This window comes from Zootoca vivipara, chromosome 8, assembly GCF_963506605.1.
Source record: "Zootoca vivipara chromosome 8, rZooViv1.1, whole genome shotgun sequence".
NCBI classification, from domain to species: Eukaryota; Metazoa; Chordata; class Lepidosauria; order Squamata; family Lacertidae; genus Zootoca; species Zootoca vivipara.
The window spans coordinates 56,734,020-56,760,062 of record NC_083283.1 but is presented as its reverse complement, the minus strand read 5'-3'; the positions used below and the strand labels follow the sequence as shown (position 1 = coordinate 56,760,062).

The 26,043-nt window shown below is 40.0% G+C and overlaps 1 protein-coding gene across 1 annotated transcript in view; it reads right to left on the bottom strand.

The window, feature by feature from the left end:
- Positions 1–26,043, bottom strand: part of CTDP1 (CTD phosphatase subunit 1) — a 50,871-nt gene that overhangs the window by 8,633 nt on the left and 16,195 nt on the right. Inside the window, exons 6-12 of the mRNA XM_035125056.2 lie at positions 25,140–25,230; positions 23,152–23,318; positions 20,085–21,149; positions 19,398–19,539; positions 16,827–17,057; positions 15,508–15,667; positions 9,888–10,060 (exon numbers count right to left, since the gene is read on the bottom strand). Of these exons, the coding sequence (XP_034980947.2) occupies positions 9,888–10,060; positions 15,508–15,667; positions 16,827–17,057; positions 19,398–19,539; positions 20,085–21,149; positions 23,152–23,318; positions 25,140–25,230 (2,029 nt within the window). The remainder of the gene's footprint in view (positions 1–9,887; positions 10,061–15,507; positions 15,668–16,826; positions 17,058–19,397; positions 19,540–20,084; positions 21,150–23,151; positions 23,319–25,139; positions 25,231–26,043) is intronic.

Below are 26,043 nucleotides of genomic sequence, written 5' to 3'. Positions count from 1 at the left end.
AGGTATTTCCATGCTTATTTTAGTGTCTTGTCTCTAAGAAAATCCCAGAGCTTGTATTATATTGCTTTTCATGACTTGTTCCCAGAAAGAGCTTGAATAATAATTTGAGTTTGTACAGTACTTGTCTCAGTCTCAGTTGTTCTTGGATTCATTAGGAGGCCTTGGAGAAGCTAGTTATTAGTTTCAACTTTCTGTATCAAAGGCTGTATGATACTCAATTACCTGTTTGGACTACAATGTGAATGAAAGACACTGGGTAGTATAAAAGTATCCAGTTATCTTAACTGGTTTTTCTACATTTTTAAAGAGGTCTGTGAAAAATCCAGATTTGGGAAATAGAAAATTAACCTGAAATATGTTAATCATGTTACTTTCATGTAAAGTACCTGACATTTTGTTGTCAATGCTACACAGAGCTTGCATAATACTTCAAACAAAAGTCACAGCCAAACAGCTTGTTGTTATGGCTTGGGATAATTCTAGCAATTTTAAATTCAAGGTTCAGATGGGAATATGTGTATGAGAGATTGACAAGCCATCTCAGTCCTACTCAGCATTCAAGTAGCAGGAATAATTTTATCTAATTTAGTCTACAGAATGGGGAAAGTGGCAATTCTATTGTAAGCTAGCATTTCGGTTGCCTGTTCCTCCTACAATTCCTGCTTAAGTCCCTGATTGGATATAACATTGATGGGACTCCTAAAACATATAGTGGAATTTTAAAGAGAAATACATTGCTGCTTCCATAACCAAGAAAACTATTCTGAGGAACCAGCATAGGTAGCATCAATATTAATAAGGCCACCTTTCACTAAAAAAGGGGTCAAAGATCCATTAAATGAACAAACCTAACACTGTTAGGATATGGTCCAATTACACTAGCTGTCTTTATGGGTATTATAAAGGAATCCATACACAGCATGTCCATTTTTTGTTTCTGATCTTAAAAATTTACAAACTCCGCTAACCTGAAAGAGTTACCTCGAGTGGAGAACTTTGCCCAGGGTGAGAACGGAAATCGTGTGCCGGCGGCGCAGCGGCAGCAAGAGGCCCCATTAGTGAAAGCAAGCCTCTAGTTAAGAACAGTTTCAGGTTAAGAACCGACCTCCAGAACGAATTACGTTCGTAACTAGAGGTACCACTGTACTTCTAAGCCACTATTGATTGCTTTCAACCTCAGAACAAAACAATGGCTACATCCACAGGGGTTAAACAGGGGTAGCCAACATGGTGCCTCCAGGTGTAACTCTCATCAGCCCCAGCCAGCACAGCCAGTGCATAGGGATGATGGGAGTTGTAGTCCACAATGACATTGGCTAGCCTGTGTTGAATAATGGTTTAGAAATGCAAGTATAAATGTTGGGCTCATGTGTTCCATCCACACTCTATTCCCATTCCTTCTTTACCTTGCATGCAACAACTGAATACTCTTCACTCTCTCGCTGCAAGGATAGCAGTTAGGGAGAGATGGCGAGAAGGGCCTCCCTTCTATTTCATATCATTCTTTGAGATTGCCTATTATCTCTGAACATTTTGATTCTAACCTAAGCGCACAGGTTTATTTGTTTCCAAACAACGAAACGGGAGCAACACAGGACGACAGGGCTTATAAAATAAAACTTTTCTAATGTTTTTAAAATGCGGATTTCACCTAATGTCCTGTAAAAGGAAGCCCTGTACAAGAACAGCTGCTTGTGCAGCAGGGCTTCCCCCCACCCCCTGGTACAGTTAAAAAAATGGCTTGGGGGGCGTGAGAATCCCTAGCACAATGTGTGGGACGGGGGTATAATTCTGTATGGCAAGCTGGTATGGTTGCGCAGATGGAATGATGTGAAGAGCACAACATTGAATCCCACCCCCTATCTTGATTATCTAAAAGGCGGGTTTTAAATCTCCCCACCCTGAAAAACCCCTAAAATGTGCTCCTGGCTAAAGGACACTCATGATCAGTGGAAATTCCCAAAAATGACTAAGAAAAATGTTCCTACTATGATTATCACTCCCCCCCCCCGCCATCATTCTTTTTGCTGGCATTGCCTTTTTCTGTGAAGAAATCACTGTTTGGAGTTTTATTCAGCATCTTTTTGCCACGTCTGACCTTCACACATGCCACTATTGTCTCAAAGCCAAGTCATATTGAGGCTAACAATACTCAAGATCAAGCTATGATAAAAGGGTCTTTTAAAGTTCTCTTTAAACCCTTGAGAGCTTTTCTTACATAACTGAAACTACTTTGACAGCACTGGTGTCTCAAGACATTAAGAAGATAAGACATATTTACGCAGTATTAAAATAAAAAAAGAGAGAAAATATTTTTTGAAGCAACACAGCACTTAAAGTTCATATCATATTAACTGTACTTTTTATTCAGAGCAGGAAATAAACTCACTATTTAGCATTGATGTAGTGCTAAGATGATAGGCATTGTAGAGAAGTATTCCTGCCCTGAGGTCTAATAATATTCATGAGACAGAAAGTAGCAAAAAAGGGGATACTTGGCCATAGATTTATACTTAGAAGTAGAGACAAGATTGGGAAGAGTCACGTGGGAGTGGAGGAGATAAGATAAATAAAGGACACTTCAGGAAAGACTTTTGACCACGGAGGAGGAACTTGGATGAAACTACGTTCTCTAGCAGTGACAGAAATATTGTAATATTTCTCTGTTTCAGACATCAGCAAGACACCTAGGAATGTTATGCTGGGATGACAGTGAGGAGGAGATCAGGGATGGGAGAGGAGACATGACATGACAGAAAACTAGACATCAGCAAGTGGCAGCAAAACACATGAGAGTGAATCAACAATTTTGAGAGCCATGACAGATGAATGAAGGCGGTAAAGACTGTGGCACATATGAGAATAAGGAATGATGATATGGTGGATCAACTGAAGCATAGAATGAAAAAAAATCAGCTTGTATAAGGTATAAAAATCTGCCTGAAAAATATTGCATATGCCAATAACGTTGTTGTTTTTAGTGCATTTCCAGAATGGCTGCACAATTTATATTAGGCCTAGAGTTTGAAATCAGGGGTGGGGAGTTCTATTCCTCTTTTTGTCTTCGAGCAGGAACTACTGAATATCTGAACTGGCCCTAGTAGTTTATCAATTTAAAGAATTAAGAATTTGGAACTCATGGGCAAAGCTCTAGTAAGTATAAAAAAAGTTTTGCACCTGTATTTTTTGTTCAACAACAAAAAAGAAAAATGCCAACGAAAGATGAAAGAATATTTTAAATCTATCACTTGAGCACCATGCATACTTTAAATCATACCATCCTCTGTCAAGTGTTATCAATGCAGTAAAGAACTTAGTAGAATTCAAAGGTTAGATACTTTGTACAGATAATGAAAAGCTCTAATGATAAATGAAAGGGAGATATAAGTCATCATGCTCACATTCATGACCTAGAAAGAAAAACTAGGTATGCTTTTCTTAACTATCCTACTGCAACTAGAGTGGTTTGGGAATGTTACAGTAGAGTAACATCTGGGTATCTAACTACGTTTTGGCTTTTGTCTCTTTTTCTCTCTGAAAATCTTCCAGCTTAAAAATGTGTTTATACAGGGAATAAAATATATCTGCATAAAAATAATGTTATCTATGTTAAGTTCCAGGAAAGAATTTGACCTCCTTTCTCATTGTAAAAACACAATAGAAATATTGATTAATAGACATTTCCAGAGTTCTGTTGCACATATGCACTTTTAGAATCTATTCATCACCCATTCATTACTATAATATGAAAAATGACCCAGACAATTATTTTTCAAATTTATAATATGGGTGCATTTTTCCTGTAAAAGAATGGTTCCCCCCTTATGAATTCATGAATCATGGTCTGTGCCCTATATACCACCCTATGGTTTTTCCTGCACCCAAGATCTATTAAATTACTTGAAAGGAAAAGGAACGACTTGCTATTATTGGGGTTGGTAGTGTATATGTGTCACGGAGCTGCCAGGGAGGGGTCTGGAAAGGAGGGAAGGGACTCAGCAAGCCCAAGAGGAGCCTCTAGTAAGTTATAGGCAGGAAGGGAGAGGGAGGAGCGGAAGAGTTAACGGAAGGAAACTCTGAGGTGGAAAGGGTCTCAGATGCAAGCAAAGAGACTCAGCACCTCCTGCCAAGTTCAGGGACTGATGGGGAGGGTATGCCAGTTCCTTCCTGCAGGAACGAAGGGGGTGGAAAAGACGGGAGCAGAGGAGGAGGCTGGGGCTACCCAGGCTTCTCTGCTGGAGGAAGAGCATTAAATCTCCACTTCCGGAATCTGCTAGCGATGAGTCGGACACATGAAGAGTAACTGCATTCTGTATATAATAAAGAACTGTAAATATATCTCTATGTGAGCAGAGGTATTTCTTGCAGAAAGCTTCCAGACCCCCTCCACAATACACCATTGTTTTATGAAGCTCTTGAATCCTGACATCTCTTCCTGTGACCTTTACTTGTCCAGCTCTACCACTTTCAGCTGTTCTTCAACAACTCTTGCTCTAATACTATGACTTTTCTTCCTCCTGGAACTGCTTTTAAAGAAAACTTTATTTACCTGCTTACTCTCCTTTCTCTGTTGCCTCCCTTGGAAGTAAGCTCCTATGAGAAAGGAACAACTGAGCAATCCATGCTGTTACATGCCTAGTTTGATCCTATATGCCACGGGTGTCAAACACAAGGCCAGGGGGCCAAATCCGGCCCGCCAGACCTCGTCATGTGGCCCGCCGAGCGCCCCAGCCAGCGGGACCTTGCTGCTGAAGTGCTGCGCCGACAAAAGCGCTGACAAACAGCTGGGGCCTGGGGGGGGGGTAGAAAGGCGGCCGGAGCAGTGCTGCGTGGAGCACCCCGAGCCACAGCAGAAGGAGGAGGCAGCTTGCCAGGTCAGCGCCCAGCAGCGCCGCACGGAGAGTCCCGAGCCTCTGCGACGCAGCAGTGCTCTGTAGCACTTTGAATCCTCCTCCTCCTGCCACGGCTCGGCGCCTGGAAATGGCTGCTGCTGCTGCTGAAGCACAGACAAAGCACCCAGCAGCGCTGCGTGGAGGAGCAGGAGGATTCAAAGTGCTACAGAGCACTGCTGCGTCCCAGAGGCTCGGAACTCTCCGTACGGCGCTGCCGGGCACCGACCCGGCAAGCCGCCGCCTTCTCCTCCTCTTGCCTCACCTACTCCTCCTCCTGCCGCGGCTCAGCCTCATGAACGTGAGCTCAGCAGCGGCTCAGCCTCACGAACGTGCAACTCTGAGGTTTTACGCACGTCTCCTAAAACGGACACCCACTGCCTCACGCTGCACGGGAAATGCTTTTTGCCCCTGGGTCCCTTCGCGCTCTTTTCTGGCGCTGAATCAAGGCGACGAACCCCCTTCCCTTTCTTTCTTCCTCTCTCTCGTTCTTATTCTTTCTTTCCCTCTCCTTCCTTCCTTCTTTATCTCTGTCTTCTCTCCCTCTTTCTTTTTCTTTCCTTCTTTATTCCCTTCCTTATTTCCTACTCTTCTTTCTCTCCCCTCTTTCATTCCTTCCTCTCTCCCTCCCACTCCCTCTTTTCTTCCTTCCTTCCTTCCTCCCTCCCCTCCCTCTCCCTCTCCTCAGAAACATAGGATGCTGCTTTATACTTCTGGCCCTTAAACCCTGGAACCAGGAGAACAGCTCCAGTGAGTCAACCTCAGCCAGTCCCTTTGGTGAAGGGTGGTGGCTCACTGGCAGAACATCTGTCCTGCATGCAGAAGGACCCCAGCATCTCCAGGTACCAGTAGCTCTGCAAAGCTCCTGCATGAAACCCTAGCGAGCCTCCACCACCCAGTGCAGTTACCAAAAAATCATGTTTCAATAAATTGTACAATAATTGTACATTTGAATATCTACTTGCCATTATTCTGACTATGTTAGTTATTACTTACATTATTACAAAAAACAGTAATAATTGAATGCAGTGACAATAATTTATGATAATAAAGAGTGGACACATAGTCCTACAGATACAACCAGCCCCTTGCGGGTGACCAAACTGCTGATGCGGCCCCCGATGAATTTGAGTTTGACACCCCTGCTATATGCCATGACCGGAGGGGGGGGGAGCTGTGCAGGGGGAATTAGGAGGAAAGGTGGGATTAAAAAACTAATAAATTTTTAAAAGTGCCCAACCTAAATAGCTTCCTGTTCATGTTCCTGGGTGAAAAGTGCTCAGCTGCCTACAACTTACAGAATTAGCCTTCCATATCAATATTTCATTCCTGCAATTATGCAGTTATATCTTTGGATAACTTGGCCAAGTTATAAATGGCAAGAAATGATACTATTTGAAAATCCTATTAAACATATTGAGAAACAAAACATCAAACCAATGTAGTCTTGTATAACTTTGTATAACTGTAAAATTGGGAGTCTGCTGCAGTGTAGTATGTAGGACAATGAGCTCAGAGTATTTTTCTTATTGAAGAGGATGCTATGAAACGTTTTGTCCAAAATGAGGTTTTGCGGCGCGTTGTAAACCATAACAGTATTATTCATGAGCTTGCATTCCATCAAGCTGTAGATCTGTGGAAACTGTCAAGTGATAGAAGAAAGAAAAATGTAGAGACAACAGACAGTGAAGTTAATAAATTGTTCTGGTGAAAGACATTTGTCTTCCTTAGAAATACCCGTTAAGAGGCTATATATAGGTAACTTCTTGGTATAAGGACAGAGAAAAGTTCAAGAGAATCTCATCCGTCTTCTCGTTTTCAGCAAGTTCTTTGAAGTTTAGGACAATAGGTGTCTTTTTTAATATGGTACTTATGACTTGAACTCTTGCTGCTATTTATTTGACCACTGTTGAAACTGCAAGCACTAATAACAATGTGTGTGGAGAACCCATGTGTAATTCTCATGAAATAAACTTCTGCTTCATCTGATGCTGCACTCTGATTCTGCAGAGAAATTATGGAAGAGTCTAAACTACAGAGGAATGGGGAGGAACTACCCACAACGGAGAAGCACCGTAGATGTTTTCCATTCCTAAGCTCTTTGAGAAACTCCCAAGAGCTCATGGGGAATGTGCATGTTCCAACATACCTTGCAAGATCCATAATGTATTCCCTGTTTTGTTTTTTTAAAAAACTAGTGCTGACCTCTAGATTAATAAATAATTAGAATAGAAGTAATAATAAGTTCTATTATTGAGCAAATGCAGCTAAATGTAATAAATAAATGTTGTATCTCATTATGGAGAAGACTGATGTGTTTCCAATTTTGTTATCTCCATAGGTAGCGAAAAGGAAAATAGCCAGAAGTTATGGTCAAAAAGCACATGCATTTCATGTGCATGAACAATGAAGTACTATGTTCTAAGAAATGTTGAAGTACAAAGGGTGAATTCATTATTCTGAGAAATGAGAAACTAGAGCAGCAATCCTATGGCAAGATCTGCTGGGCTGAGCAGCTTAATATGCAACAGATCTTTGGCTCAGCTGGCTGATTCCCAGGTTGGCCAGCATAAAGTCTGGAACCCTGGTTCAGCAGAAGATATGCTGTCGTAATGTGCTCATTCCAGCCTCAGTTGACTGAACCAAAGCTGGTGTAAGTACCTAAAAAGTGGTGTTCTGGGGATGGAACCAGAGGGGGGTGGGACCTAGGCTGGATCCTAGGCCCATTCAGTTCCATCATGTGACCTGGCAAGTTGGCATTGAACACTGTTTTGAAGACTTGTTTTCCCTCTGCCAGACTTGAGCAGCTGCCGCTGCCTTGCTACTGAATCGGGTTTGGATCAGGTGTAACTTTATGCCAGCTAAACTTACCCTGGCGTGCTTTACATCAGCTCTGTGTGCAAAGGATTACTCACTATGCAAATAGCTGTAACTTTTCACAGAGGTTTGCCAAATCTCTTAAGATATGAGGAACTGGTTTTAGACGGAACAGCTAGCAACTACCCTTAAAAAACGTAAAGGATCCTACTTGTGAAGTATGATTTTAAACTCCCCAGATGTTTTAGAAGGTGCATCTGTCATCTTCATTTCTGGATTTATTAGATTTCTGTAGGTAAAAAAGCATAACAACTGACACTTGGGAGGCTCTGAAGGTCTGTGCACAGAGCTGTTAATAAGAGTGCATGCTTTACAGTGCATGATAATTGGTAGTTTGGGGTCAAGCTAGCAGTCATGAGAGAATTGTTGCCACTGTTAAGGGTACACATCTTATTTCAAAATAGGTTTGAGTAATTTTATGTATTTATTATAGAAGTTGTATTGTGTGCCATATTATTGCCCTGACAGGCAGTACTATAATTTGGAGACCTGAAAAAGCACAGAATTTGCATATCATCTGACCAAGCAAGCATTCAGTTCTATAATAGATGTTAATAATATTGAACATGGTAGGAAACCTGAATAATATTTGAAAATTTAGTTTTATTTGGTAAAAGAGCCATTGTTTCATGTTCTGAATTTTTAAATTACAATGTCTTCTAAAATTTTAAAAGCAAACCTGTGCTCAGTTTTTTGGGGAAAAAGCAAAATGGGTAAGGCTTCAATCTTGTAGTCGTCATACCTTGGTTCTCGAACGGAATCCGTTCCGGAAGTCCATTCAACTTCCGAAAACATTCGAAAACCAAGGTGCGGCTTCCAATTGGCACCAGGTTGGCACCAATTGGCTGCAGGAGCTTCCTGCACTCAATCGGAAGCCATGTTGGACGCTCAGGTTCCAAAGAATGTTCACGAATTGGAACGCTCACTTCTGGGCTTGCGGCATTCGGGAGCCAAAACGTTCGAGTTGCAAGGCGTTTGCGAACCAAGGTACGACTGTATATGCATAGGATTAAGCCCCACAAAACAAATTGGGACTCGACTCTTGAGGAATCATAAACCAGGACTGCACTGTTTTGAGTATGAAATGTCCTAGTCCAAACTTCACCTTGGCCGTAACTTATACAGTGGCCACAGGTAAGGCACCATTTTCTCAGCCTTAGCTGCAACCACTGCAATATAGGGATAAAAAAGGTAAAGGACCCCTGACAGTTTAGTCCAGTCACAAACGACTCTGTGGTTGCAGTGCTCATCTTGCTTTGCTGGCCGAGGGAGCTGACGTTTGTCCACAGACAGTTTTTCCAGGTCATGTGGCCAGCATGACTAAGCTGCTTCTGGCGAAACCAGAGCAGCGCACAGAAACACCATTTACCTTCCCACCGGAGCGGTACCTATTTATCTACTTGCACTTTGAGGTGCTTTGAAGTTGGCAGGAGCTGGGACCGAACAATGGGAGCTCACCCTGTTGTGGGGATTCGAACCGCCGACCTTCCGGTCGGCAAGCCCAAAGCTCAGTGGTTTACATCACAGCGCCACCAGCGTCCCAATATAGGGATAATACTGCCCTAACCTTACAGGCTTGCTATAAGGATTACTGAGACAGTGACTTCATTCAGATGCAACAGTAAACTATGATTTAGCATTATGTGAATGAGCCTCAGGGTCATGCATTTCTCCTCTTTTCTGCTGCTGCCACAAGATTGGAGGTATTCCCTTCAGAATTAAAGTGCTCTCAGTTTATCAACAGGCAATTTTGAATGTTATCATAAACTATGGTTTACTGTGACAGTAATAAGCTGCTGCAAGCCTTGGGTTCATGCACTTTCTTTCTTTCTCTTCTAGCATAGCTGTAATGAGAGATCAGAGGCTTTTGCATCTGTGTTTTTATATGTATATAAACTGCACTTTAACATTTCATCTACACCCAAGGAACTGTAGTTAATGTAAGCCATGGTTATTTCATCCTGGTTCTAGGATCTTCAGCCTTTCTGATGCATACTGGCAGAAATGCTTTGGAAGTCTGTTACATAATTTTTATATGCACTTTAAAGAAGTAGTAGGTGAAAGAAATATAATGCAGAGAACACCAACAGTATTCATTTTAATAAGGTAAAGAGCACATACCTGGGTACACTGCCTGTCAAGCTTCTTTCACTTGAAGATGCTGAAGCAGGTCTCTCTTCTATTTTTACATTTACAGTTTCTTTTGCTTTACTCCGTGGTGCTGCCTTTCCATCTCCTGTCTTCTTTTTTTCACTGTCGCTGTCGTCACTGCCTTCTCCCAATATGTCATCAACCTGCCAAACGATCAAGCGTTAGTAATGACACAACAGTTTAGCAGAAGAATTGCACAATGACTGCATATCCGTATCAAATACTTTCTGATGCATCTTTTAAAATTCCAAGCTTCTCAGGGCAGCATAAGGCAATACGTAAATTAATGCAAGAGTCAAATGAGAACAGAATGCTGAGCAATTACATCTGTGGAAAAAAAAGAGTACCTGCATTTTCATTTAATGTTTTAAATGGGATAAAACTGAATTAAAGTAAACCACAACTTTCCCTCAAAACTGGGTATTGAAAGTAAGCTACAGAAGAAGTTTCAACATGCACATGTTCTTGTTGATGTGTGGGGCTTCAATAAATAATGACTGACTACTTCCAAATCATAGTTGTTTAAAATTAATAGAAAACTCTTGAAAAAGGAAGAGTATATGACGGGAAAGAGTGCAAGAGAGAATTCTACCCCCTATATATAGAGAGAGAACCGGAAAATATATTTAGTGAGAGATGAGTCTGAAAAAGCTCTTAAAAAGTTTTATCCAACACTTCTAAAGCATCCTTTTCTTTTAGGTTGTAGGAATGCTTGAATCAAAGACAGAAAAACTTCAAAGCACCATATTTTTTGGATTGACAGAGCAAACTAGCACAGCAAGTAGGAGGTATTTGTCTAAACTGGTATCCCATTGAGGCTGGTATCCTCCGACTTCAGTAAAATTTCAGAATAAATGTGTTTAGGATTGGACTGCTGAGACAAAAAAGGCTGTGTCCACAATCTAGAGCTTGATATGACTGATATGGATTAACATCTAAGGCATATTTTCTAAGTAATAAAAGAATCCAAAGCTGAAGGAACAGGGATATAATAATACATGTTTGGAGAGAAATGTTTGCAATAACTTGTAATTCCATGTTGTATGTACTTCAGGCAATGGTGAAAAACATTATTTGCTGCTATGATTAAATCCAACTGAAGGTCATACTGAGGAAAAGTGTGGAATTGTGTAATGAGATCTAAGAAATTCTGCGTTAGCCCTAAAAGAAAAGCAGCTACCGGTACTATGATTCTTAACACAAAAAATGTTTTATTAGATTACAACATACAACATTGTATACACATAAGATACAATACATCCAAAGTAATATCAAAAAAACCCAATAAGTAGTTATCCCACACAACCATTTGTGTAGACATAAATGTAGCTTATGTTAACAAAAAAGTATTATATGTTTCATTTTAGTCACGTACATAAAAAGCTGTACTGATCAGTTCTAAAGAATCTTTATCCTTTAAACCTAGTGTCAACTTAATTTTGTTAGACAATTTCCCCACAAGTGCTATTTGACAAACTTTATTATTATTTATTAAAATTGTGTATTGCCCTACACCCACAGGTCTCAGGGAGGTTCAAAGAAGCATTCTCCAAATTCTTCATGCATCTTGTTATTACAAACCTGGACACTAGTAAAAGAGAACTTATTAAAGCTTTAAACTGTAAGTACCTCCCATGAAAAGATTGAGCAGTGGCAACTGTGGACATTCAAAGGCATTTTGTTTGGTAATTGCTTTTATTTCAACAAATATTTGCTACCAGAACTGAGGTCCATGCCTACCACGTACCGGTATGTTGATTAGAGCATAGCAATACACTGTCAATAGAGAAGGTGTGGTGGAAGATAATTCATGTTGCTTGAAACTGCAAAGTTCTGTATTTTCTGCCTTTCACTGAATAAATGCTCCTGCAGAAGTGTTTAATGTTAATGTCTGCATACCAGAGGATGCATACCAGTTACAAGACATGCTGGCGCCCATTGTATTCCTCCAGCACTTGAAATGCAAGTACAGAAATAACTAACATCCTTGAAGCGAACTTATGTATAAATAAAAAATAATAGTGTCTTCTTGGTTGTGCTAAATTGCACTTTACTCTTTAACACACATTCAACCATTCTGCCATTTTAAAGAGAGGGTGGTTTCACTAAATGTGATCTGTTTTCCACATGCAGTTTAAGAATTAAGGTCCCTCCAGCATTCAAGAGAACTTACTTCCGCTTACTTCAGCTACACAGGCATCTAACATACTGACTTAAGAAGTATAGCATCCTCTCAGTCAAAGGCTTTATAATAATAGCATCCGAACTAATTTCTATTCTTTTTTCCCTTGTATTGCCTTGTATCTCCAGAGCTCCCAGGTTGGCTTTTTATGTTATACCAGTAACTTTAATATAGCAGTCTCTCCACCACTACAAGAAAGACACAAAGGGGGAAAAGGCAACAAAACATCCTCTTCTCCCAAACAAAACATTGGGATCAGATAGCCATGTCACTCAACACCTAGTGTCATGCAGATTTTATGAAATATATTTGAGAGATTGTGGGGGGCAAGGCGTTTCCATCAACACCCTTAAACAACCCCCCTCACTTTTGTTAGGGTTATTCAAAGGCAAAAATTAAGCAGGTGCCTACAAATGATTTTTATTTTTGAGATTTTCACTCACACTCCAAGAGTCATAACTCTCCCTGCACCTCTCAATATTATAGGAAAAGGAATTGCAGCCATCCCCCATCTCTCTAGAGTCCACATGGCACACTACTGATGTCATTGAAAGCCACCTTCCATCTTTTCTGATTATTGGTTATACTGGCTGATAGGAGTTAGAGTCTTACAATCTATGGAAGGAACCAGGTTGGCTACCCCATAGGCTCATAGGATGTGTTGGTGGCTTAGAGAATGAAAGGCTTCAGGTGCTAACTTGACTGCTCAAAGTTATTGCCAGCTGATACTACTCTTGGCCTCTGAGGGAGACTAAATTCCTTTGACACATAGGGTTCTGGTAATGAGCTCCACAGCCATCAAGACTGGCACCCATGAGGATGACCAAGGGAGGCTCCTGAAAGGGGGTGCTCACTGGAGAATAGAGTGGAGTTGGCATGGCAGGACACTGGAAAGTGACTGCTGTGTGCTATGGTCTTCTGGTGGTGGAGGAGGAGTCATTGGAGTAATTGTAAAGCAAAGGCAAGATGCCTAGACAAGAAGCCATGAGGCTTAGTGAATGCAACAAGGACATTAGGTCTGCTGATATTCTGGTAGTCTGGGAAGAAATGGCAGGATATGGCTTTTTATTTCTTAACCAGGAAGCTGTGAAATTCTAGCGTTGAAAGTATGCTGAATGTCTTGTAGGCTTTCTACCTTGAAGGGGACCTCAGGAGCTGGTAAACTAAAAACACCTTTCTACCTGAGGTGGAATACCACTGCAACAATGACGTTTGTGAAGACTCTTGGTGCTGACAACAAACACGCAAAACTTGACCTGGTAATGCTACCTTAAACAGTTATGCAAACCTGACAAACTGCTGCCTTTTCCTGGGGGGGGGGGGGGAGAAACACCAGCCTGGACCCAGAAATTTATTTCAACCACTCAGTTGTGAATACACCTTTTGGAGGGGTCTGGTGGTAACATGATTTCCTAAGCCTCCTGTAGGTAGACAAAGGAAAGAATCTCAGAACACTCTTATTTTTATATAAGAGAAAGGGATGGGCAGACTAGAGATTGGGTAGAGTTACAGGCAAAAAACCATGTGCTGCTACATAGCTGCTGTTCCAGAATCACTGGAATCTTGAAGCACTCATCTTCAGGAGCAGAATGCAAACATTTTGTTGCAGGTTACACTTTGATTTCCTGTGCTCTTCAGGGATGCTAAAAATCAACAAGCAGAATATAGTCTCCTTTTGAAACAGAGAAAAGGATCTTGATAAGAAGAAACAAGTGCATACTGTCTAGGTCTGCTTTGTTATAGTGCCACTGAACTATAATGATGACCCTAATTTGCCTGGATAGTGCATAGACAGAAGTGTGGGTGGATGTAGAAGCCTCTGACTTTTGGTGCCTGGTTGTAATCTACTGGACAGAGACAAAAGCCAATCTTGTGTTCTGCCCAGTTGCATCTCTGACCCTGTCTCCTACCTGCATGCAGCTCCCACATTGCCCACAAGGGAATGTAGCCCTCCAGCTGAAATGACAACTATTCCTGTTTTACTCTGTCTTAGGGAATGCAAATGTATCACAGGAGTCTCCAATTCAACTAATTCTAAGTTTCAGGGCACCATAAGACTGGGACACGTTTTAAGAAACAGCCAATCCCCCCCCCAGTACAATTCTACATGCATTCTGGGAAAGCAGCCATGGAGATTGCAAGTCCATTCTGCCTCCAGCAAATGGACCAGCAGGAGACCAAAACAGGCTGAAACACCCAGCACATTTGATGTGTGTGAACATAAAGACAAGTTGAAGCAGAGCTTTCGATTACTAATAGACCTCTGCAAAAACTTGTAAGGACATGACCATTTGTGGGGAAATTTTATTCAACTATTAAAGTAAACAGTGTGTGGTTCTTGGGGAGTTATTCATCTTCAGATTATAGGCTGCTAGCAGTTTCTCCATAGCAGCAGGGGATCCAGCCACTATTTATTTAAAAAATGCCTATGCAGATTGTAGCTGTGGTATTCTTAGTAATTGCCTATACAGGACTTAACATTTTTACAATTCATACAAAAAATAAAAGCTGAGTAGATTGAAATAAATGAAATAATATTCTCTGGAGCAAGCAATTCTGACACACATATATGCAAAATAAAATCAGTATTAGTTAAGAAACTAAGGAAGAAACCTCCATTTCCCCCATTATCCTTTAGCATCCAAATACAAAAGTTTTACTTCTGCGTCATAAGGCTGAAGGGATACAAAGGACATCCTTCATAAGGACACTGCATGATCTATGGGCTGCAGGTGCCACCGAGGCACTAGTGTATCTGCTAAGATTATAGAGAGTCCCTGGATTTCATTTCTAATTGTGTTTCAACTTCATGAATTGCAGTGATAAATTCTGAAGTGTGAAGCAAAAATATTATTGGGTGAAAATGAGATAAAGGAAAAAATCTATGCATCAAGGTATTTCAAGAAATAACTCAACTTCATCTCATTTGAGTGTATGAGTTTCAGAATAAGACTTCATAATATTCAACTTTCATTTCATATCTGCTACACACATAAAAAGTGTTATTTCTTGCCGGGAAAGGAAAGCAGGGTCAGATATTAAGTAACTATACAATAAAAATATGTAATATCTCTTACATGTTCTGCAGTATGTTACATGTAACCAAATATATACAGATGAGCCTCAGGTAGGAAACACTGGGTAATAATTGCAATCAAACTGTGCAGTCAAATTCCCTCTGAACGAATATAAAATGTAAGTTATGCTAAGAAACAGATGATGTTTCCACACTCAAGTTCCAGATGAAGCATTATGATAACCCATTTTATCAATGGAAATTAAAAATTTCATCTTTGAGCTTAACCCTCACTCTTCATCTTCCCATACCCTAGAGGCGCTTGGATATCTCTACTGCATTAAAAATGTGTCACGTCAATTAATTACTCAGCAGTACACAATCAAACTCACCTCTTTATCCATACTTTCTAAATCTTCTTTACAAAGAGTGTATAGTGGCATTGTTTCAGACATACTTGGCTGGCGTTTCCGTTTAGATGGGCCAGGCTCTTCATTCTCACTTGCTGGCATCTCCTCTTCATCAAAAAGCTGTTGGTGTGGTTGAACAACTCTGAAAAAAGATTCAAAAGCTCTGTATTACATAACTGTTATGATCTGAACTGAATAGAATGTCAAGATAGATTAAGTTTGGAATAAAGATCCATTTCAAAACTCATACAGTGGAAAACTTTGCCCTATTCTTCATGTTGCTCAATATGGATTGCCCTCTTCCGCATTTCAAAGACTTCTGAAGGCAATGTCAAAGCTTTATCAATAGTGAGCCACTCATGAGCCTGATTCTCACTGTAGCACTTGTTCTCCCACGGACAAATTAGGTAGAAGTTTGGGAACCTGTCTTCTTTTAAATGTAGAAACAGATAAGCTCTAGGGGATGCAGAACAAAAAAGCATTCATATTACAGGATTTGTGCTTTACTCTATAGCCACCTCACTCGGGACTCTCACCCCACCAGAACACAGACCCCAAACGAAGCCTATGTTTTTTGCCACTAAAAATGGATCCAATTTTTCTAAAGCATTAGAACAGAACAACATTATTTTAAAAAGTCAAAAGTGTTCAGCCCCACTGTAATATGTTTTGGATAATATGAATGTGCTTAACCAGAAGTAACCACAATAAAGGAGAGAGTGAAGAAGGATTCTTGTTTCCCTACTTTTATATTACAGCTGGCTAATCCTGTTTGGGGACTTGACCCCTACACACATTTTATGGTTTCTAAGGCTCCACTGAGTTTGGCAGCAGTGGCAGATTTTTTTTTTAAAAAAAAGTAAATATGGAGCTGGGGTAGGCAGAATCCAGCACCCTGATTGGGATACAAAGCACCTCACTGTTTATCATTCCAGTTCATCATTTCAATTGTTCAACAAGTACAGAGGGAACATTGCCTCACCCTGCTCAGCTGATGATCAGCTAAGGAGGGAAGCTCTCTGTGTGTGTGCGCACCTGTGGCTACCCCAATAGTGCATATTTTTGTGTATGTGAGGGTGTGATATGCACCCCACTCTTGGACTGCCCAATGGTGAATGCAGCCAGGCCAAAAAGGTTAGCCACAATTGTGTTACACTTTTCTTTAGGAAAAATATAGTGTCACACATAGACTCAAGAACACCTATTGCAAGAGGAAAACACACTTGGAATTAGTCTGTCACAATCCTGTTTAAAATCTTAATGCCAAACAAAATGATTTATGAAATGTTATCTTCATCTACCTGAATAAGGAATGTTCCCCATGGACGGGCAGAGAGAGAGGAGAAGCTGGTGCTTGAATATACAAAGACTGACTGGCGCTTTGAGATCCTTTCCTAATTAATTTTCCGGTGTTGGGATCATAAAGCCGAACTTCAGGACCAGGCTGACACTTTGGATGAATGGGAGTTGGGTGGAAAAGAGCAGTCTGGAAAGCACTGTGTATATCTGGAAACATGGCAGGACTGTACTCTCTGTTAGATGAAATGTTTAAAAGACTTAAGTTAGCAAGTCAACATTCCACACACACACACACACACGCATATATAAAAATAAGCACACACATATTTGGCCCACATCTTCTCTCCTGGCTATTTTAGTCCAGTGCTGTCCCACCTGCCCTACACATGATGTCATACAGGGACAGGTATGGGGCATATGTCAAATGTGGGGCAAGTAAGGGCAGGGCTGAAAAGTGCTTTGCAAGTGCTGCTAATTTGCAGGGCCTGCAAAGCTCCTTGTACAGTGCTTCCCAAGCACCCAACAACCAGCACAGCATTGTGCCCAGAACTTCCCAAGTGTTAACACAGGGCTTGAAAAGTTTGTTCAGACGTGTGTGCAGCATTTCCCAGTGTCTGACAATCAACTGGCTGGTGCATGTTTGGAAAGCACTGTGCAAAGGGCTGAGAAAGCCCTTTGAACTCTCTTCCCACTCCAGCAGGCTAACTTGTTGACATATGTCGATCATCTAGTGCAGGCATGTCCAACAGGTAGATCGTGATCTACCGGTAGATCACTGGATGTCTCATCTAGTGCAGGCATGTCCAACAGGTAGATCACTGGATGTCTGCGGTAGATCACTAGTAGATCATTGGCTCCCCCCAAAGAAGCTGAACAACTGTGGCTCCCCTAAAAAAAGCTCAACATTCTACCTCCTTCCTAAAAAAAGCTCAACAAATTTGACCTGAACCCCCAAAAAGAGGGTAGATCACTGCCAGTTTTTAACTTTGTGAGTAGATCGCAGTCTGTTGGGAGTTGGCCACCCCTGATTCTAGTGTCATCAAGCCCACTGTACAAAGGTAAAAATTACATTAACTGCTCAGTCCACTTTTGCCTTTGGCCCTACCCAGAACTGGCACGTGGCCCCCAGAAATTTGCCTAGAAAGTAATGTGGCCCTCGGGCTGAAAAAGGGACCCGTGCCTGTGCCAAACTATGGCTTAGTGCAGTGATGGAAACCCTAATTTAGACCGAACTACATAGAGCCCTTCTACATTGATACAAAGAACTGTACATTAAAAATGTTCTCATTTATCTCTAAAGATTTCCACATTCATAGCTCAGCTGTAAAACAGCAATTATTTCCACAAGAATTCAGTCTTGTGGATCAGATTTATTAGAGTGCACCAAACAAAACCTGTTATTTACATTAAATAACATCAAAGCAATATTTCCAACTACAGAAAACATGCACACATATCCATCTTATTGAAACTATGGAGCTGGTCTGAAGTATCCTTACTCCACCTAGTAAAACACAGCACAATTTATGTAATACCCAGCTTGATATTGGCCAAAGAAAAGCCTTGCCCATTCATGGAAACAATTAATGCTGCATGTCTGGAAGCATTAATTATGTGATGGCACCCTTTAATCCATGCAGGGGTTATTACTAAAGAAGTGTTTATAGGAATGGAGCACTAGCTATCGGTTCTGGCTAGTTTTCATATCTGAATGAATAAAAAGAAGATTAAAACAAAATGCTCCTATGTTTGTGGTGTTCTTGGATCTAGGCTCAGGCCTGGCTGTTCAAGCTGTGGCCAGGAATGCCTATGCAAAATTAAGATGGACACACCATCTGTGCCCCTTTCTGGAACCTTCTTGTCTTGCTATGGTGAGCCATGCGTGCCTTAAGTCACTTCATCTTGATTATTCTACATGCTCTATGGAGCTGTTTTTGAAGACCAGGTGGTTTAGGCTTCTTACACATGGCTCATGTTAACCTCTTTTTGTACCAACTGCATTGTCTGCTTATTTATTTCCAGGGACAATTCAAAGTGCAGGATTTTGACCTGTTAAGTTCTAAACAAATATCTTGGGTTAAGGTTACCCAAAGGACCACCTTTCTCTGTACTGTATACAGTGGAACCTCGGTTTATGAACACATCGGTTTACGAATTTTCAGTTTACGAACGCCGCAGACCCATCTGGAACGGATTAATTCACTTTCCATTACTTTCAATGGGAAAGTTCGCTTCAGTTTATGAACACTTCAGTTTATGAACAGACTTCCGGAACCAATTACACCCATGCTTCGGGTTAAGTACGCTTCAGGATGAGTACTCCACGGACCCGTCTGGAACAGATTAATCCACTTTCCATTACTTTCAATGGGAAAGTTCGCTTCAGTTTATGAATGCTTCAGTTTATGAACAGACTTCCGGAACCAATTGTGTTCATAAACTGAGGTACCACTGTAATCCTGTTTAACTGGGATCTTCTCATTCAGCTATTTGTAAGACTGGATATTAACCGTGAACCCCATAAGATTTTAAACTCAAGTGTATTATTTAAATAATAAAAAATTACATTTTACCTTTGTGTTTTAAGGTAATCATCCTTCAAAGGAAACAGTTGTTCTTCTACTTTGTCCCAACGCTCCAAGCAGCTCCATAACCAGTCTGGATTTACAATATGGAGATTTTTATAGTTCTCAGCTTGCCGTACTTTTTCTGTGCCTATAAACAGCCAAACATTAGCATAGGTGACATAAAGGCTTTTCAATAAATCAGCATATGAGAACAGTTTACAGGGATTAGGTGCTGAATTCAGAGGGACTTAAGAACACAGCTTGGATGCTTTTAACGTTCTCCCCATGTGTTTAAAGCAGTCTCTAACATGGCAATGACTACAATTGTAAAGTCTTAGTTATTTTCACAAAATCGGGATTCAGATGCAAAGGTAAGATAATTTTTTGTGTGCAACGGAGGCATATAGCATTATAGTTTTGCTGACAGGCCCAGCCAACTGTTCAGATAAACAACTTACACATTTCTAGATACCAACAGAAGCAAGAAACAACCTGGGCTAAAGGAGGAATGTCCCCAAAGTGTACAAATGTTCTTCAAAATCACTGAATCCTGGGGATTTCTTAAAACATTCATGCACAGAAATATCTGAACAGCAGTATTAGAAGCTTGCTACATTGCTAGACGCTTCGTATGACCACCTATTCACACGGAGTCCTAGTTCAAACCCATGTTTTGGATTTACTCTTACTTACCAGCTCTTGCTGCAATAAGGTGTGTTGGCTTATTGGGGTCATCTTCATTCAATACTAGGTTTTTTGCAATCTTAGCTCCAAGTGCAGTAGCATGATAATGCTCCCGAGTTTTTTCTATGGGATAATTGGTTGGGTATAATCCACTAAATAATATGGTAACATCTGACAACACTTTTCGTTTCAGTTCTGGCACTATTTTTCTTATATCTGGAATTTCATCTGTTTCTTTTCTCACATATTTATCATACTTTGAGTAATAGTCCGTGTGCACCCGAACAAGAATCTCTTCAAGATATATTAAATGGTCATCACTGTCTGTATCGTCATCTTCCTCTTCCTCCATGCTTTGATCTAAAGATTCTCCCACAGTTATCCCAGATTGCTCACTATTTTGAGATTCTGTCTCTGCCTCTTTCTTGTCCACGCAACCATTTCCTAGGCTACAAAGGCTGTCTTGTTCACTCTCTTCATGTGCTTCCAGATCGAATGCCTTGGGATGTGGATTGATGCTAGGTGAGGATACAGAGTCTGCAGAATGGTTCAACTGTCCGTCCTTTCCTACATTCGTATCAGTTCCCACCATAGGCACTGCACTTTCCTCTAGTACAGGCTGTTTTGATTTTCTCCAGCTTCTCTTTCCTTCATTTTCACTATCTGTAGGAGAAGAGGAGGAGGATTTCCTAGCATCCAACCCACTGTCACTTTCACTATCACTAGACAATTCAAAGTCCAAATAATTTGTACTCTTGTTTTGAATCTGCCGTTTGCCTACAATTGTCCTATTATCGTCGTCTGAAGACACATGAGATTCTTTGGCACTCATCACATCATTAGTAACATCCATTCCATGTTTAGAATCACTTAAGGAGTCTCTAACTTTATCATTGCAATTCAAATCCAAGGATGGAGTCTCACTGCTGATAGAGTTATTGCCATTTACTTCATTTGCAGATTTTTGAATGCCATTGCTTTGTTCGTCTACATTTCCAATATTCTTTGCTTCTTCAGAGTCTCCCGTTACTGTTGCTGGGTCCGATGCCTCTGTTACTTTTGAAGAATGATTTGCTAAATTAAGAGATATGTATGCATATTAAAATGAATCAGTCTTTGAAGTCAAAATGCTTAGTAACAAATATACAAAAGATCTAATAGCTAAAAACACTTAATCCAATTATGCTTATCTTTATTTAAACCAGAAGCCTGGGGTTGTGGTGGGAAATAATAGAAGGTTCCACTTAAGTTTTTTAGGTCAACAAATAACTTGCTCAAAACCTTACATATGTAGCATAGAGATTCAATTGTTTCAGAGGATGAAAAAAAGATTGAACATCCTATTACAACATAGCAACAGGAGAATAGATTTCTAGCACTCAAACACAGCTTGACGTGCCAAGTCACAGGGTACAACAATATATTGCTTTACCCTCATGTGTCCCACCTTTGGCACCCTGTGCCTGGGTAACCCTGCCAAGCACCACCCTGGCATCTACTCTCACCATGCAGAAGTAAAGCAGGGCTAGCTTGTGTGTGACACATGGGGTGGCAGCAGTGGGGTGTGTGTGTGTTCTGTCATTGTGTAGTTCCTCTTAACACAGCCATGCATGGAGGAGGATCACAAGCTTAGAATAGCCCAAGAATGGGGAGATGGAAGGTCCCTTTACACAATCAACAAATAACAAGCCATTAATAAACAAGTAAGGGCACTTGTCTTTTCAGACTTATTGATACTCTGCCTCAGGATTCCAGGCACAAACATCCAAGGCTGCAACTGAGGCCATAAGCTGCAATATTTTTAACTGGAGGGGAGCGGTCTGTAAAGTTTTGTAATGAAGACAACTGCCTTAAAAGGGATCTGATACAGCATGTCTGGCTTTAAAAGCACATTTACTAAACATAAAGAGGAAAACAAAGGTACCAAAAAGGTTAATGTTCTAATTTTAGCACACCCAAATAACTACAGATGGATGTGCTATTTTCTACTAAGCTACTTCAATGGAGCTTAACTTTCACTAAAGGCACCTTTAGTTTCACTGTCACCATCTGAAAACATGCTTACACTACTTGTTAGTTATTTGTTTAGGCTGAGGACTGATTTGGAACTATTCCGAGTCACATTCATTTTCACTAAAGGAAGGTTCTAATAACAACTAGCCTGTGGGCAATTTATCACACTTTATCATCTGCAGTGGTTGTGCTTGTGACTGAGGGGCAAAATAGATATGACATTTCAAAAGTCTGTGTCTTTTGTTTTTGCCCTCCTTTAAACAGCAGCTATGGGGTAGAGGGATTCATATCTGGACCATAGGGTTGAAGACCTTCCAGGGCTCATTTTTCCCAACAAAAATCTCTCCCTGCCACAAGTCAGGTAATACTGTAGTCAATGACAGCTTCAGGGACAAAAATGGTTGTTTGGAATATGCTGATATTTTATGGGAAAACAGCATAACAAGAGAAAGATTTTAAACCCTGCCCTAGGAGCTGCTATTTTTTAAAATGGGGGGGGGAGGACCCATAAGAGTCATGCTTAATATAATACAGTATCTAGTTTGCTTTTCCAAACTATTTTAAACTGCCAAATTTGACTTGAACTGCATCAAATTGTCACATTTTATGGAATAAAAGCAATTTCAGTAATGGAACATTTTTCCCGTGAAAAAAGATGATACCATATTGTATCGTCTTCACAGGAGGCAAGCAAGGAGGCCCTAACACTGTGTTAAATAATGCTGTGCTTCAATTAAAGCATGTATCTTTGGAGAATGCAACTCGTGATTTTAAATTTGTTTTCAACTTGAGGCAACTTGGTGTATTGAGATTCCCCCAAATGCTGTGCAACAAATTATATAGAACCAGTAGGATCTGCCTGAGAAGTAGTGTAAATACAATGAATAAAGGTGGTCCACTATTCTGGTAGTCAAACTGAAAAGGAATCTGAATCTGAAATCCTCACTTCTAATAGTTTTGAAAAACTGTTTTAAGATTAGTTAATGAATTGTTTTAAAACACTATGTTATCGATATGATACCTTGCATATGAAGAGGAAACGAACACACATTAAAACAGTTACCTGTCTTTCTCATTTGAATTTCCCTTGATCCAGGCGGTGCATTAATATCGCCTATGCCCTGAAAGTATACATATTTCTTCACAGTTATCAAATTAGGTGCATATTTCCAGACATCCTCTCTGTCATCAATAATACAAACCATGGAATCACCACAAGGAAATAAGTTTCTAGAAACAGGAGAAAGATTAAGTGAAATGGACTGATTAGATAACTCTTTAAAATGATTCATATTAAGGCATATCTACTCAATAAAGATATAAAATAGGAAGACATTCTAAATTCAAATATTGATTATAGTCCTTTACATTATTAGTTTGTTTTCTTAAAGCACAATGATTAATATTAATCAGTTTTGCTTAAAACTGTCCAGAAGCTGACCAAAGAAAACAAACCATATTGAATTGACATAGATACATATAAATATATATACACATATACATATACATACACAGGACCTTCACTTTTAAATGCACAGAAAATAAAAATCAGATCCACCAAGAATGTTTTTTTATAATCAGCTGTTACAAAGATGGGCAGTAGAAAGCATCACCTGTAACTCTGGCACCTGGAAAACAATTTAATCAATCACTGCTTTCAACTAAGTTATATTATGTGATTAACAAAGTAGTGTCAGGTACCACCTAGTGGTATGAGTGAGGCTGTTCTCCTGGACAAAATGATAAAATTGGCTTATAATCCCAAGAAATTTAGCTTTAACTTTGAATGCCATTAGAATTTTCAAGTTAGGGTGCAGCTGTTTATGACAGAAATGTTGGATATGCAATGGGAGCGCATAACTGCATTATTTAATTTTATTTTTATAAAGGAATCAAAATACTATGACTCAGCTTCTTTGGATGGTAAGAGTAATAGTTTCATACTCAAAGCTTTGATATATGCAGTACATATAGAAACAGCATAACATTCAATCATGCTGTGTAAGAGATTTAAAATAAACCTATTACCCATGAAGATCTGTTTGTATCGATTTGTCAGGCAGGTCAGAGATCCTGCTACACTGATGTATCCAATACAGCTCTGTACAACTAGGAGACAAGTCCTACCTAGCTGCATAGTTCTCTTAGGGCCTGTAATAAATTACTCCCCACTACCAGCTCTACACAGAGAGACTGAAGGAATCATTGGGTTCATGCGTTTCTGCTCCAATCCGCTCACCAAATCTAGAAGATAACGTCTGCGACCAAAGATGCTGAGAACCAAAGATGCTGAGCCTATTTGAATGCAGGCTCTCTGTTTTTCTAGATACTGAATATACTAAACAAAAATGACTTATATCCAGGGCAGGGGAGATTTCTACTGAAATACCTGGGGGATGTTCTGCTGTGGGTGGGTGTGCACAAGTGTAGAGTGTAACACCTGAACAGGCTCCTATTCTGCAGTTCACAAGGTCAAAATAGATATGATGGCAGCACGCCCAACCCCAGTCATGCCAAATCCCTACAAAAGCAGAAGGGGAGGGGGAGGAAGGGGGAGATTTAAAGCATGGTGTGAATGGGCAGAGCTGAACCCTTCCATCACCCATGGTTTCTCCCTGAAGCAACCTTAAGAACAACAACAACATATTTTTGTTCTGATTGAGCTCCATGACACAAAGTAACCTCCATTGGAACACAAGTAGTTTTTAAAAAAGAAGTAGTTTGGGGCAGGGAATTTACAGGGAGACAAAGATGCACTCATATAAATAATTCTAACTCTCATTCCTGCCACCTGAAAATCACTTCAAATGCAAATAGTTATAGAAAAACAAAAGCAATAACAATCTATTTTCTTATCAGTTTCTGATAATGTGGGCAGGATATGATCTCCATTGCTTTACATTAAAAAGGCATTGAGATGTTTATGTTTATGACCAGGAGTGGCAGGTTGGGGAGTTTAAAAAAGCAGTTAAGATACTGAAATTATGTTATTTGTTTCCAGCAGTATCCCTTCAAATGCTTCACGAACAATATTCCAATCCCAATACATACCTAAGGTTCCCAGTTTTAGAATAAGGATCAATACATTCATCCCTTGACAATATTCGATGGGAAAAAAGCTTCTTTTCAGAGTCCAAGAATGCTTTTAAGAAAAAGAAGTTCAAAATTAATATGTATTTTCCACAAGAATCATCATACTTTGTATGATTTTCTCTGGAATACCACAGGATTATTTTAGCCAAAAGCAGCTTTTAATATGAATTACTGTGCATAACTGAAATTTATTAATGAGATCACCAAATACATCCATCTACTACATAAACCATAAATACTACACATAAATCAAGAGATTGGTATAAAGCCATTAAGGCTGCAATCCTATACACCCTTAGAAGCAAGTCTCACTGAATTCAATAAGGATTATTTCAGAGTAGGCATGTATGGTATTGTGCCATAAATAATTGTAATAAATACTTGCTAATATAACTTGCAACATGACTGATAGGGTCACAATAACATGTCTACTCAGAAGAAAGTCCAATGGAAATCCATGGGGTTTTCTCTCAAGCAACTGGGGTTATGAGTGCCTCCTGAATGTTTTTAATAAAACGTGAATTATTGTTAGATAGAAAAAAAGATTTTGAAGTTTATATTTGTAGTTTATTCCTTAAGTGTAAACATAGCATATTTAGGTCAACACATTGGCCAGTCAAGCATCACATCTTGTTTTGTGATACAACAGTATACCATTGTAAACACTTCATAGCAAGTCTCAGCATTAGACGATTTCCCTCATTTGTTCAGTGCCATGTATTGGGTTTGTAGATAGCCAAAGCAGTGGAAAGCATCCTACAATTCTTAAGCAAAATGGGCAAGTTAAGGGAAAGTTTAAATAGGAGTTCTTGTAGTTGCAGGTTTTAAGTTATACTTGTAAGATTTGAACATAAATACTTCT